Source organism: Rhinoderma darwinii, chromosome 13 (genome assembly GCF_050947455.1).
Source record: "Rhinoderma darwinii isolate aRhiDar2 chromosome 13, aRhiDar2.hap1, whole genome shotgun sequence".
Classification (NCBI taxonomy): Eukaryota; Metazoa; Chordata; class Amphibia; order Anura; family Rhinodermatidae; genus Rhinoderma; species Rhinoderma darwinii.
The window spans coordinates 16341782-16357551 of NC_134699.1; the positions used below are offsets into that span (position 1 = coordinate 16341782).

The 15770-nt window shown below is 44.3% G+C and overlaps 1 protein-coding gene across 4 annotated transcripts in view; it reads left to right on the forward strand.

Moving 5' to 3' along the window:
* TANC2 (tetratricopeptide repeat, ankyrin repeat and coiled-coil containing 2) overlaps positions 1–15770 on the forward strand; it is a 435863-nt gene that overhangs the window by 316362 nt on the left and 103731 nt on the right. For all 4 annotated transcript variants that reach the window (XM_075846635.1, XM_075846637.1, XM_075846636.1 and 1 more), the window contains one exon: positions 10289–10471. In XM_075846635.1, the coding sequence (XP_075702750.1) occupies positions 10289–10471 (183 nt within the window). The remainder of the gene's footprint in view (positions 1–10288; positions 10472–15770) is intronic.

A 15770-nucleotide genomic window follows, 5' to 3' on the forward strand; every position in this document is an offset into this window, starting at 1 on the left:
AATTATGCCACTTTGCAAATAACCTTCATTAAAAATATCCCACCGTTTTACGTCAACAGTTCCTATGCAGACCTTTTGTGTATCCACGGTTACAGAATACAAAGCAGCCTTCTACTCATACTGCAGACTTACGCTCTTCGTCCACTTTTTCTTGTAACTTACTGAATGTATGCTAGCAAGAAGAGTAGAATAGATGTAAGGGAGCTGCAGGATCATTGTAAACAGGGTTTGTTTGTAGTCTGTAACCATGGAGACACATAGGTCTGCATAGGAGCTGCCGATGCAACGGTAGGATATTTTTCAAAGTTGCTTCGTTTTTCATTTTAGATGGACTGGGGCAATAAAACAAATGCGTGCAAGTATGGAAATAACCTCTGCTTTTTACTTTTTGGTCACCCTTTTGGTATGTTTAATATTTTATTTAATAAACATTGTGGTCATTTCTGGGGACCCACTGTAATTTTTTCCCTATGTCACGGGTTTTCTGTGTGGATAATGCACTGAAAATCTCAGAGAACTACTGTACAGTGTATGTGGACGGGGTTTTGACAACCCTTTCCACATGTAGTGGAAAGGATCTGCGCGGACATGTTGCAGTTTTTCAAATCCACAGCGCGTCAATTGTGTTGCAGATTTTCACATGTGGATTTACATTGAAAGTAGAAAATATTTGTCATGTATGAACTCGACCTAAGGGCTTATTCAGACGAACAAGTGCATACTGATGCAATGCACAACTCACTGGCAAAATACATTGCAGGTATGTAAATGCAGCGTTTGTCAATAATACAGATAATTTGAATAGAAACGGAGACAAGCAAATTAGATTGTATTTGCCAGACACAAAGTACAGCACTGGGAATCCGAGGAGCACAGAGAAAATATTTGTGTATATATGTGTTTGTGTATATGTGTATATGTGTGTGTGTGTGTGTATATATATATATATATATATATATATATATATATATATGATAATGGTTGCTATGGTAAGCCACTCACATTCTCAAACCCAAATATAAGATTTACAGAAAGAAATGAATCTCTGAATTCTATGCATTTGTCTTTAGATAGGGATTCCCAGTCTGCCCTGCTGCGGTTGATGATCACTCATTTGTATAGGGCTGCTCTCAATAATCCTAGTTTATTAACCTGTTCATTTCTCTCGATTTGAGAGACATAAACAAATTTAGACTGGGTTCACACTTTGCAGTAGTGTGCCGCGCTCTACCGCAACTTGTTAACCATCTGTATTCATAAAGAACTGGCGTGTAGATTGCATGGATGAGTTTCTACCCCTCTGCTTGAAATGTATAACATTACTCTGCTGACATCATGACTGGTAACTAGTTCAGACTGGCTGATAAACCTTTGATAACTTTCCAGTTAGGTGATGTGCTGTGCTATGATGTCATGATTTTTGAATCTGCTTCTCTCTTTGACTGGTGTATAATATACTTCAGACGGCTACATCAAAAGCTCAGTAACACTGCCACCTAGTGGAATATTAGGTTCTTGTCCCCTACATCAGGGCTTCTTAATCTTTTTCTACTGCCTCCCCAGCTGCACATCACCAACAACTAGGGGCGCCTTACAGTTTGAGAAGCACTGACCTACCTTATACGAACTTTAAAAGGATAGTGCCTTTAAAGTTGGGCATAGATATGTGATCATTGTTGGCAGATACCACTGATTTCAATTGGACCTAAAAACAAATTCATTACTATGGCAGACAGTCTTAACATTTGCGTTCAGAGATATAAGGATCAGACTTATGTTTAGATTTTTACCTATCCAACCCTATTGTTACACCCCAACCACTCACAGGATAATCTTTGCAAGAGATATCTGGCAGTGGTTTATTTCCTATATTCACTGATAAGTGAACATTCATGTTAGCCAGGGAGTCCCACAGGGACGGACATACCGTAAGTGCAGCATGTGCAATTGCACAGAGGCCCAGTAGGTAAGTGGTCCCACCGCAACCTTAAAACCAGCTTCCTGCGTGTGTCAGAGACTGTTCTGATGAATACCATAGATCACTATAAGGATTACGGTATGTGCACACGACCTCTTTTCAGATGTAATTCAGGCGTTTTACGCCTCGAATTACGCCTGAAAAGACAGCTCCATTACGCCTGAAAACATCTGCCCGTTGCCTGCAATGGGTTTTACGATGTTCTATTCCCACGAGCCTTTATTTTATGCGTCGCTGTCAAAATACGGTTCGTAAAATGACGGCTCGTCAAAAGAAGTGCAGGACACTTCTTGGAACGTTTTTGGAGCCGTTTTCTCATAGACTCTATTGAAAACTGCTCCAAAAACGGTCGTAAAAAACGCAGCGAAAAACGAGAGTTGCTCAAAAAACGTCTGAAAGTCAGGAACTGGTTTCCCTTAAAAACAGCTCCGTATTTTGAGATGTTTTTGACTCTGCGTGTGAACATACCCTCAGGCTGGATTCACACGACCATGTTACGTCCGTAAAGGACGGAACGTTTTTCGGCCGCAAGTCCCGGACCGAACACACTGCAGGGAGCCGGGCTCCTAGCATCATAGTTATGTACGACGCTAGGAGTCCCTGCCTCACTGCAGGACAACTGTCCCGTACTGTAATCATGTTTTCAGTACGGGACAGTAGTTCCACGGAGAGGCAGGGACTCCTAGCATCGTACATAACTATGATGCTAGGAGCCCGGCTCCCTGCACTGTGTTCGGTCCGGGACTTGCGGCCGAAATACGTTCCGTCCTTTACGGACCGAACATGCTCGTGTGAATCCAGCCTTATTGGTGGATTGTTAGAGAGACGTGAGGGAGATGCTCTATGCTAGGATATTTGAGACCAAGGGGCTCATATATTATTCTTGCATGGGGGCTTTCTGTGTCCACCTGTGGAGTCACCAATAGGCAGGAGTCCACCAAAACGATCTTAGGTTGATAGAACAATAATTCAGCTGATAAGATCTATGTCGATAAATTGTCCCTGGTGGAATAATGCTGGATATTTATTTCATATGTCATGACATTTATTGATTTTTGCAGTAATTTGTACAATTCTCCGCAGGAAAGTACTTTATATCATAGCAAAATGATCTGCGTGTATATAAACTGGTTGTTTGAACATGCAGGTATGGCCAGCTAAAGTGGGGTTTATTCTGCATCCATCTGTATGGCATCAGTTAGTCCATAGAGACTTTCTTATGGGCATTTCTTTGTAAGCAAACACTACCCCAGCCGGCATTGGTGGTCCCTCAGAACTCCTATATGTACAACTTCAGAACACATTCAAGGTCCATTTCGATACTATAGGCCTCATCCCATATCATAGCCGCACAATACTTTAGGACTTACCTCAAATTTCAGTAATTGTCAGTTCTATAGACGACATGCACACACATACCTGTCTTTATAAAATTCAGACCTGAATGTGTGCAATTCCTCACTAATAGATCTGTCATTTTACTGCATTGATTTTGCTTTCCCTTTAATACAAGACTTGTGAATACAATAGTAAAATTGGTAGTAAAGATGGGGTTACAATGGAAGAAGATTAACCCAGCACTTGGCAGAGTTCCCAGACTGCTGCTATAGCAATGTCTTGTCTTAACTTCCAAAGAAGAAAGATAAGACTTGTTATTTGTGCTCAGTCCTCTGTAGTCTGTCCATATGTGTAGCTGTTTGCTATCAATAAACTTAAACCCAGGCTGTATATTTATAAATAATCGCACAATTTGCACCTAGAAGACGATCTAGATACTTTTTGTTGTAGATGTAAATATATTTACTGTGTGTTTAGTGCAAACAGTATCGTTGCTTATTTAGCAGGTGGTCCCATAAAAATGGTAACTTTTTTTCTGACTGTTTCTGTAACAGATGGTGGTTTATCTGTCTAATAAAAGAAAAAAGCTATGAATCATGTTTTATATTGTCTTTAGTTTTGGCATTCTGAGTCTTTTAGGACTTTTTATTTTTAGTTTTGTTACGTGTTTTAGGGCATATGGGCATCATCCCACTGCTCGCTGTGTAAATCTATATTTCACACGCAGGCGGTTTACTTTTCAGAAGTTGCCCAGTTAGGGCAGATCCTTTTTGAAGTATTAATAATGGCGGCACACAATGCGTATTTGCAATAGGCACTGAAAATACTTTTAAGGAAAAAGGTAAAAATGAATATTAGGACATTAAAAATATTCAAGGTGACTATCATTGTCTGGGAGAGTTATGACTGCCCCAGTGGCCATTGGTTGTCAAATAATTGGGTGAGAATCAGAAGAAAAAAAAGCGTAGTTGCCTGTGGCCATATTGAAAATGAAACATTTCCTTTTCCTCATGACATCAAGACAGTCTCATACTTAATACTTAGTTTCTTAAATCAAAATAGCCAAATAAAAGCCTATATATCATTACCGTATATTAAATGGAAAAAAGCAACAAGAAAAAAAAACTTTACCTCTATCCCGAATTTAGAGATTAGTATAAGAAGTTACAGGCCCAGCAGCTTCTCTTCTCTTTAGGGCTCATTCAGACGAGCGTGTATCTCATCCGTGTGATGGCGGTTAAAACAATGGCCGTCACACAGACTCATGTATTTCAATGGGGCCTGTTCACACGACCGTTCTTTCAACGGAGTGTGTGAAGGTTCCGTGAAAAATAGGACATGTCTTATTTTACTGCGTATCACGTATCCCTCCATAGACTCTAGTCTATGGGGGGATCTGTAACAACGCGTCCCGCACAGGTGCACCTCGGACGTGAAAAACACCTGTTATTCACGTCAGAGGTTGCCGATGCTCGTCTGAATGTAGCCTTACTTGTTCTCTGACTTGTTTGCCATGTCATAGGGATATTTTGGGGATTCAAATCGCCCTCCATATCAATGGGTGGTTCTTATTGGTTTTAAAGGGGTATTCCCATATTAGACATTTATGGCATATCTACAGGATACACCATAAATGTCTGAAAGATGTGGGTACCACCACTAAGAACCGCACCTATCTCGGTGACCAGGAGTCCCACAACCATGTCCAACTCGTAGTCGTGGACGCCGGCCACCGCATCCAGGCAGAGAATGAATAGAAAGGTGGTTTGGATTTCTTGCAGTGCTGCGCGGTTTTGGTGTCTTCCATAGACGTGAATGGGACCTATAGCAACCACATAGCTTAGGAGATAGGCGGGGGACCTGCATCTTTCAAACATTTATGGCATACACTTTGGATTTGGTCAGTGTCTTCCATCAATGCTTCGAAAACCGAAAGGTTTATATTTCTCTTCTTTGCATCCACTTCTAATTTTGGCTTTAAAACGCTGATGCGAAAATACTGACAAAATCTGCAATGTATGAATAAGGCCTTATAATTATGTCGATGTGGACAGTGATTTGATTGGAAATTTGGATCCACAAAACATCACTATAAAAACTCTAGACGATTGAGCTCAGTGCACGGAGTATTTTCATGGGGAACACAGAAGCAGAGGACCTGCAGGTAATAGGCCTGCAACTTTTAAACACTGATCGCTTCACTCTGGTCTAAGGTAAAGACAAAGTTTTCCACAGTAGAAGAACAAGAAGTACAAGAAGTTTTAAATGTAACCCTGCTGGTAGTTCTTGCTCATAGCCTTGCAGTACACCCTTATGTAAGCTAAAAGAATGGTGTGGGAGGGTGTACATAAAGAGGACCTGTCATCTCCCCTGACATGTCTGTTTTAGTAAATATTTGTATCCCCGTGAAATAACTATGCTGCAGCACTTTCTCTTAGAACTCTCCCATTCCTCCTTTATTCCTCCTGGAAATATACAAATAAACGGACAACGATGTGTTACTATTCTCTTGACAATTACGCTTCGTGCCCACTTCAGTCTTTTTCTTCAGGGTGCTAGCCGTTTTTTAGACGGCTAGCACCCTGACCCATTCATTTCAATGGGGCCATGCACACTTCAGTTTTTATGACGGTCCCGCTGCTCCGTTCCGACAAAAGTAAAGCATGTCCTACTTTGGTTCGAGATTCCGTGACCGTGAGACCCATGCAAGTCAATGGGGCCGTCAAAAAAAGTGAAGGCACACGGAAGCCATCCGTGTGCCTTCCGTGTGTGACGGAGCCGTTGCCTAGCAACAGCCAGGCGGGCAGAGGTACACATACAGACAGATACTGCACTGCACTGCACTAATCGGCAGCCCCTTCTGAGGGGCTGCTGATCAGTGCTGGAACGCAGCGATATTAAGAAAAATAAGTTCATACGTACCCCGGCTGTTGTCTTGGTGATGCATTCCTCTTCTGACATCCAGTCCGACCTCCCTGGATGACGCTGTAGCCTGTGATTGGCTGCAGCGGTCACACGGTCTGAAACGTCATCTCACGCGGCCGGACTTGAGGAAGAAGCAGGCAAGCAGGGTTCTGGGTAAATAGTAACTTTTTTTTTTGTTACAGTTTTTTTTTTTAATGAACCATTAATCTATATTGTGAGCGCCGCGCATGGTATTCCCTGTCCAGCGGTAGTCTCTGTCTAGGGTGCTGAAAGAGTTAAAGGGCTGCACTGATCGGCAGTAACTCTTTCAGCACCCTGGACATTGAGTACCGCTGGACAGGGAATAGCATGTGCGGCACTCACAATATCGTGTGCATAGTGTGAACGGGTTTCAGTTTCCTCTCGGAAACTGAAACACAGAAGTGTACACGGAGTACACACGGGAAGCACACTGTTCCAATCACGGACACACGGATCCATGAAAACGGTGATGGAAGTGTGCATGAGGCCTAAGATGTGACTCTGTCATCACTGATTGGAGTGATAGTCATTATTAAAGAGACTCTGTCACCACATTATAAGTGGCCTATCTTGTACATGATGTGATCGGCGCTGTAATGTAGATTACAGCAGTGTTTTTTATTTAGAAAAACGATAATTTTTGATGAAGTTATGACCTATTTTAGCTTTATGCTAATTAGTTTCTTAATGCCCAACTGGGCGTGTTTTACTTTTTGACCAAGTGGGTGTTGTGGAGAGAAGTGTATGCCGCTGACCAATCAGCGTCATACACTTCTCTCCATTCATTTACTCTGCACATAGCGATATAGCTATATCGCTATCTGCAGCCTCATACACACACACTAACGTTACTCAAGTGTCCTGATAGTGAATATACGTTACCTCCAGCCAGGACGGGATGTGTATTCAGAATCCTGACGCTTGTCTAGCGTTTGAGGTTGATTTACAGCAGAGCAGGCGTAGTCTCGCTGTAAATGACCATTTAAAGCGTAATCTCACGAGACTACGCCTGCTCTTCTGTAAATCAACCACAAACGCTATAGAAGTGTCAGGATTCTGAATACACATCCCGTCCTGGCTGGAGGTAATGTATATTCACTGTCAGAACACTTGAGTAGCATTCGTTTGTGTGTATGTGGCTGCAGATAGTGATCTAGTAAGATCACTATTGCAGCGTACATTAATGGAAAGAAGTGTATGACGCTGATTGGTCACTGATTGGTCAGCGTCATACACTCCTCTGTACAACGTCCACTTGGTCAAAAAGTAAAACACGCCCAGTTGGGCTTTAAGAAACCCATTAGCATAAGGCTAAAATAGGTCATAACTCCGTAAAAAATGATCGTTTTTCTAAGTAAAACAAACTACTGTAATCTACATTATAGCGCCGATCACATTATGGTTTCAACTGTATTTTTATTGAAAAATTTCAAAATACACACAGCACCTTAAGGACGTCTGTATGGGCAGGCCATACAATCCATTTGACATATTAGAAAATCCAATCAGACAAAACTCGGAGAAAGACAAAAGGGAGGGGGGAAGAAAACAAAAAAGGTCAATCAAAGACCAATCAAAGTTCTAACTCGGAGATATCGGTAGCCAATACTTATCCCACGGATCCCACACCACTTTAAATCTGTCCAGCGTATTGTCAAGTGAGGCCGTCATATGTTCCATGGTGCGAATTTCCCTAATTCTAGTCAGTAAGTCGATGTGAGAAGGAGGGACATCTCCACTTCCAAGCAATCGGGTTTAGCAGCAGTGAGAAAGTGGCGAAAAAGTCGAGCTAGGGGTTTCTCCAAGGACCTAGGAGGGACATTCAGGAGATAATGAAGAGGGTCTAGAGCAGGGGTCTCAAGCACGCGGCCCGCAGGCGGCCCCTGGGGCTGTCCTCTGCGGCCCGCGGGACACAGAGCCGCTAGTATCGGCTCTGCTCTGAGACTCTGGAATTCCCGGACATCACTGTCCACATATGAACAGCGATGTCTGGGGCTTCCCCAAAGCCGGAGTCCCGGGCAGAGCGCTAGTACAGGCTCTGCTCCGGGACTCTGTGGAATTCCCTGACATCGCTGCCCATATATGGACAGTGTGTCAGGGTCTTGCCCAGAGCGGAGCAGAGCGCTGGTGTCGGCTCTGCTCCTGGACTCTGTGGAATTCCCTGACATCGCTGTCCACATATGAACAGCGATGTCTGGGGCTTCCCCAGAGCCGGAGTCCCGAGCAGAGCGCTGGTGTCGGCTCTGCTCCGGGACTCTGTGGAATTCCCTGACATCGCTGTCCACATATGAACAGCGATGTCTGGGGCTTCCCCAGAGCCGGAGTCCCGGGCGGAGCGCTAGTACAGGCTCTGCTCCGGGACTCTGTGGAATTCCCTGACATCGCTGCCCATATGTGGACAGTGTGTCAGGGTCTTCCCCATAGCGGAGTCCCGGGCAGAGCGCTAGTATAGGCTCTGCTCCGGGACGCTGCGGAATTCCCTGACATATCTGCCCATATATGGACAGTGTGTCAGGGTCTTCCCCAGAGCGGAGTCCAGGGCAGAGCGCTATTATCGGCTCTGCTCCGGGACTCTGGGGAAGCCTCTGACATCTCTGTCCATACATCGACAATGATGTCAGGGGCTTCCCCAGAGCAGGAGTCCCAGTGATGTCAGGCGCACAGCTGGAGTCCCAGCAAGAGCCTACTAGCGCTCTGCCTGGGACTCCAGCTCTGGGCAAGCCCCTGACATCACTGGGGCAGCCTCTACAGAGGGCACTGGGGCAGCCCCTACAGAGGGCACTGGGGCAGCCTCTACAGAAGGCACTGGGGCAACCTCTACAGAGGGCACTGGGGCAGCCTCTACAGAGGGCACTGGGGCAGCCTCTACAGAGGGCACTGGGGCAGCCTCTACAGAGGGCACTGGGGCAGCCTCTACAGAGGGCACTGTGGCAGCCTCTACCGAGGGCACTGTGGCAGCCCCTACCGAGGGCACTGTGGCAGCCTCTACCGAGGGCACTGTGGCAGCCTCTACCGAGGGCACTGTGGCAGCCTCTACAGAGGGCACTGTGGCAGCCTCTACAGAGGGCACTGTGGCAGCCTCTACAGAGGGCACTGTGGCAGCCTCTACAGAGGGCACTGTGGCAGCCTCTACAGAGGGCACTGTGGCAGCCTCTACAGAGCGCACTGTGGCAGCCTCTACAGAGCGCACTGTGGCAGCCTCTACAGAGGGCACTGTGGCAGCCTCTACAGAGGGCACTGTGGCAGCCTGTTACAGAGGGCACTGTGGCGTTATCTACAAGTGGGTGTGTGACAGTATCTGAAGAGGACACTGGCATTATCTAGGGGTGTGTTGCATTATCTACAGAGGGCACTGTGGCCTTATCTACAGAGGGCACTGTGGCCTTATCTACAGAGGGCACTGTGGCCTTATCTACAGAGGGCACTGTGGCCTTATCTAGGGGTGTGTTGCATTATCCACAGAGGGCACTGCGGCAGCATCCACAGAGGGCACTGCGGCACTATCTAAAAAGGGGCTGCCCAATCTTGACATGTGTGCTAACTGAGCCGCCGGACTGCATTTGGCGACACTTAAACTGGAAAGCTGGATTGTTGAAATAAGCACGTGGAGAAATATGTCAAATTTTAAACCTAGCGCTATTATTATAGTAATGTAGTGTTATAGTAGTTCAAATAACTTATTGATTAACAATAATTTTGTATTGTATCAAATTTGAAAGTAATGCGACCCGTCAACTTCCCATTTTTTCTATATGCGGCCCACTTACCCGGCCGAGTTTGAGACCCCTGGTCTAGAGGAATATCCTGCTGCAACACCGCCAATCACATTATGTAGAAGATAGGCCACTTATAATGTGGTGACAGTCTCTTTAATTTCCCTGAATGCATTGTTTTGAAGGTTCGTTCAGCCCACAACATGACTGTTTGTTTTTATTGTAGTACGTCTTGTTTTTTTTTTTTTGCATGATACTAAGTACTTGTAATGTTAGGGAATGTCTGTCATTAATAACTGCTTGTATTGAACAGGTGGCTCCTCTTCTGAAAACGACTGTGCGTTTGAGCCGGATTACTCCATCACCCCTCTCCCTGTGACAGAGGGCATGCAACACATACGTATGATGGAGGGCATGTCCCGCTCGCTACCCTCCTCGCCCCTGCTTACCCACCAGGCCATCAGCGTGCGTCTGCAGCCCGTCAAGAAACTTACAGGTAAGGACAGTGTCTAATCCATATTGAAGGAGAAACCCAGGCAAAAATAAAAAAGGTACTTGCGAAGTATAAAATGTACTTCTTTCAACCCAAATCCATTATTAATCATTCATACAGGCAGGAAAGCCAGGACAGAGACACGTGCGGAGATTGTACAGCTTTTAGGATTCTGGCATTAGACCTCAGTCTATCTGAGCGGCTAAAATTGATTTGCCTTGAGATTTTCTTGTTTGTCCATTTCTATTTTGTGCTTGACTGAGGCTGTTTTCAGACCGGCGAAATGCGGCTGCATTTTAGCATCTGTATTAAAACACCCATAACCGGACCTCCCACGGTTCTACTGAACTGAGCTTAGATCACATATGATTTTGCAGGGAGGTTCAGGTGTTGCAACTCGTAATATGCAGGCTAAAATTCGGCAACACTGTCTGAATCCAGCTTTATGGTTATAAATCATTCCAATTTGTTTGAGGAATTGTGCCAAATGTTTCTTATGTTCTATTCCAACTGTAAAACTATTTTACATCGCTGTATCTTATATACAGATTCTGGGCCTATCATACAGGTGTCAGCTGGGTCATTGGCACCTTTAGTATAACGTCTGCTTGTCTGGTACTTGTCACTGGTCGACGTCTACCTCCTGTATGACAACCCTCTTTATTAGATTGTATGTTCTAGTTGGCAGAGCTCTCCCTTCTTGTGTCTCATTATCTTTGGAGGGTTTTGTTCATATAAGTTACAATGTTTCTCACTTGTATGTCCTTTGTATTCTCGGATTATAAGGTGCTGTAGGAGATATTGGCACTGTATACAAAGTAACGCTGTGTAACTTAACCTCATATCGGTCATCTTTATTTTTAAAGAAAGTGATATTTTGTTGTGTGCAATTTTCATGCAAGTTGCTTACATTTTTCATCACAGAAAAAAAGACCACTGCATCTAGAGAAAAGAAAAAGTTGCTTGGCAGTCATATATATATGTCGTTGTCTTCCTTTGGCATGCATCTGTTGCCCGGCATGCCTGTCTGTAGTGCTAGGGTGGTAACAAGTAACTGGGCAGTGCTCGATTTCACTCACAGGCTCCTGAATTCTTCATTGTTTCTCTCAGACTCTGCCTAATTTGTATTTGGTTTTCCGAGGTTTTTGATTCATTACATACAATCCCAACGAAAACCCTCAGTTGCGTCTGTCTCAATTTTATCTTTATCTAGTCTTCTGTGTATACATGTATAATGTACATACACTTCTGTATTCAATTATTAAGAGCTGCTGTGCAGTGTGAGAGACCATTGTGATTTTTATTAAGGCTCGCTTCTGTGTGCATTAATATTAATATCATTATTAGATAACATGTCGCGAGATGTCCGGATTAACCCTGTCATGGAAGCACACGATCATAGCAGGATTCCTCCTGTGTTTACCAATCCACTTCAGAATTGTAGCATTGTTGCCCAATGTGTTTTCTTATGACACGATAACTGACTGAATACATAGATTGTATAGTGTAACTAGAAACAGCCAGGAAAAATAACAAAAGTCCTTAGTTTTGCTCTTTTTTTTTCAACAATAACAGTGATTTGAATTGTGTCTGGGTACCTTGAGTGAGGGGTTCTTCACGATTGGGAGAATGAATCAGCTGTTTTTTTTCCCCAGAAACAGCGCAAATCTTGTCCATGAGCTGCGTCCGGCATTGCAGCTTAGTCCCCTTCACTTAATAGACAAAAGTGGCGCTATTTCTAGAAAATAAAAGATCATTTTTTCTAAAACACATTTTATGCTAAGTCCACACGCGGCGAATCAGTCTGGTCTTCGCCTAAGATCTGTGGCAAAGCTACAGTAAAATCAGCATGTGTAACATGCGGATTCAGCGTCCGATTTCACTCAATAAAAGGGGTCAAATCCGCAGTGAAAATCTGTGACAATTTTGCAGTCTGCACGTTTTAAAATCCACACCGTGGGTCATTTTCCACGCAGAAAAATTCCGCAGCATGTAAATGAGATCTGTTCAAATCTCCTCTAGATGGCTGGTAATGTATTCCATTGCAGAGTTTCTGTCCGCCAACACGGACGGAAAATCGACAGCATTTTCGTGCCCAGTGGATCCGGGCTAAGATGTGCGCCGTCTTCTGTAATGCTAATAAACACACGCTTTATCACCACATGAGACTGACAGTCATGTTCCATGTGGAAGAGACTTCCTCTAGTTATAAACATGCCTGTTGTTTCTAGGGGCAGCACACAGACCCTTTGTCAATAAGTAGCACTGGGTTGTAGTAGTATTGGGTCATCCAAAAATGAAATGGCTGCTTCCTATGCTTATAGACAGCTGCATTTTAACTGCGAACCATATGTCCCTGGCACCACGGCAGTTCTGCACATGATCATTTGCTAGGTGGTGCTGCTGCTGTATTAATATACATCTGAGAAATCTTCACAATCAGAAAATGGCTTTAACCCTGACTAGTGTTCGGCTGCTGTGGCAGTACATTTCTCGATGTCGTCACCTTAAGAGACTTAAGACTTGCTTATTGAGTTAACTGGTTTGATTGTCTAATGAGGCTATGCAGGTCTGACTCACACAGAGAGCCGAGCGGTATACATCTCCCAGAGGGCCACTACGCCATAAATTTTGCTTTAGGGATCGATGCAGACTTTGTAACCTGCATCTATTGCAGCAAGGCAACGTGTTATGTAAGCCCCGTGCGCTTCTATCAGAAAACGTTAAACAGACGCCCAAATAAATGGTACAGACGCCCGTGTATTACAGGAGCATGTCGACTAGCTGCATGAATACATAGACCAGCTGTATAGCGCAGTCCCCTTCTGTGGCATTGTACAATATAAAACATTTTCAGCTATTATACGTATAACAAACACGTAAAACAACAATGCAGCTTACAATTCATAATGTATCAGGACAAATGTAGGTACAAGATAAACTAGCCCATATAAGATTGCAATCTATAGGGCTGGATGTACGTGCCAGTATTCTGAGAAGATCTGACTTGAAGGGAACATGTCATGTGGAACATGCAGTCTGATCTGCAGGCGGCATTTTATAGAGCACGGGGAGATGAGTAGATTGATGTATAGTAGAGTGTGAAAAGATGGATAATCTGTAATTCATGAATTTAAATCCATGCCCACTGTGGGCTATGGAGTCCAGTGGGTGGTCTCAACTATTGATTGACAGCCTTCCCTGTATGAGTGAACATCAAGAATTAGGCACCAATCACTGAGTAGGACCGCCCACTGGACTCCTAAGCCCAGACTGTCAGCTGATAGCTGTTATTCTTGCACGGGCCAATGATCTTGGAATGAGCGTTTGAAAGTGTGCTCGTTCATCCAATCATTGGTCCATGTAAATGGGCCTTATAGGATACCTGTCAGCAGTTTTAAGGCCTCAAAACTACTGACAGCGCTATATAAGGTTAGGGGAAAGGCATTGTCTCAGTCATGCAAGTTGCATTTGCAAGTGTCACTCTGCTCTGAGGACGACTCTGCTGTCAAACGGCTGCCTCAGCGGCTACGGGGGAGTAGACCATCGATTTCTCTGTCATTCAACCTGCATGACCGAGCCAACTGATATCATTAAAATGCACCCCCCCTCCCCTATATAGAGCCTCAAAACTGCTGACCGATTTCCTTCCAAGTGTCCTTTTTACATGGCCGTGAAAACGAACACAGCTCTTTGATCGGCACTTGTTTGCTCCTTCCAGCAATGATCGGTTATGTATAGGGACGAGCGGTCGTTACAACATTTCCGTTATGTCAGCGGCGCATGTCCCCCTTTACACAGGCAGATGTGCTGCTGACTAGCGACCATTTTATTGGCAGCCTGAACAAGCAGAAGCGCTCGTTCATCAGCTGATCGCTGCCCTGTTTACACACAGGAATGAGCGGTCATATGAACGCTCCTTTGCAAGACCGTTGGCACGTGTAAAGGGGACAGACGGCTCTGTTCATACTTGTGTCAAGGTTGATCCACGTGCCCCCCCTTTAAATGACAGTGGGTTTGTTAGGTTTCCTTTATTTTACTGGATAAGATGGTGTAGCATGCTGTTATTACACTTCATTCTGGATCCATTCCCGGTTTTTGTTTAGAAATTGCAGCAAAACCGCACCAAATCCACACCGTGCAAACAAGACCTAAATGTATTATGTGCTAAGATTTATGTTCTAGTTACAATGTCGGATTTAATTACATGCAGTAGAAAACATGCCGCTGTAAGAAGTAGTGGTCTGTATGTGGAGTAAATGGGTCATTTGTTTTGATGACAGAATATCTGTAGGTCTATTTGCTGTCCGTGACCCCTGAATTTGTGAACTCTGTCAGCTGGCACACAGACGCCTCACCGACACCTCTGATTGATGAGTTGCCTTCCTGTTCTCAGACCTCTGCTGTCCTTGCAGGAAACCCTGCCGTTTCTTTACCTACATAGTTATTGGAAGATATTTCACTAGATTTCATTGTTACACTGAGTATGATCGGCTTTAGTGGCATTGCTTTACCCTCCATCCCATCTCCAGCATATTATAACAGCAGAGATATCCACTTTAATAGTGAATGCACCTTTAATGCACCGATATGGGCTGATCAACGATCGCCGATCAACAAGGAAGCTCGTCGATCGTCGTTTGTTTGCTCCTTTCAATGTGTATATGGCTTTTATGCGTTAGGAACACTTCATGACGCGCTTGGTTACTGGCTGCCGTTCACGGCTGTCAGTCATTGCGTAAGATGAAGGAATCCTATGCTGGGTTTGCACATTGGTCCACATTTAGAAATGCTCTCGAATAGTTAAACAGCGTAAACTTAGACCAGGCAGGCACACAATGCGCCAAATTGATCACATTGCTGCTTGATCATTCTGGCGCATCTTGCATGATCTGTTAGACACTTCTCTTTTCCTTATACCCCTTTTGATTTGGCTTATTTTGCCCCAGAATTTTGTGGCCCTCTATGGCTAGATTCACCCCTCCCAGCTAAGCCGCATGCCATTTTGGAACACTTTTAAAAAGTGTATGGTAAGATGCCCACAACCCAATTGGCACCTACATTTGGTGTTTTTTTTTTTTTTTTCTTACATTTTTTAGACCTAGACACAGAAATAAGGCCTCATGCACACGACCGTATTTTTGTCCACCCGTAAATACTGGCGTAAATACGGGTCCTTGGTCACACGTATTCGACCCGTATTGCACCAGTATTTACAGACCCGTGCCCATAAATACGGGTCCGGTGTCACCCGTATTCCACCCGTATTTACGGGCACGTTTTTGGCTGCAAAATTGCACTG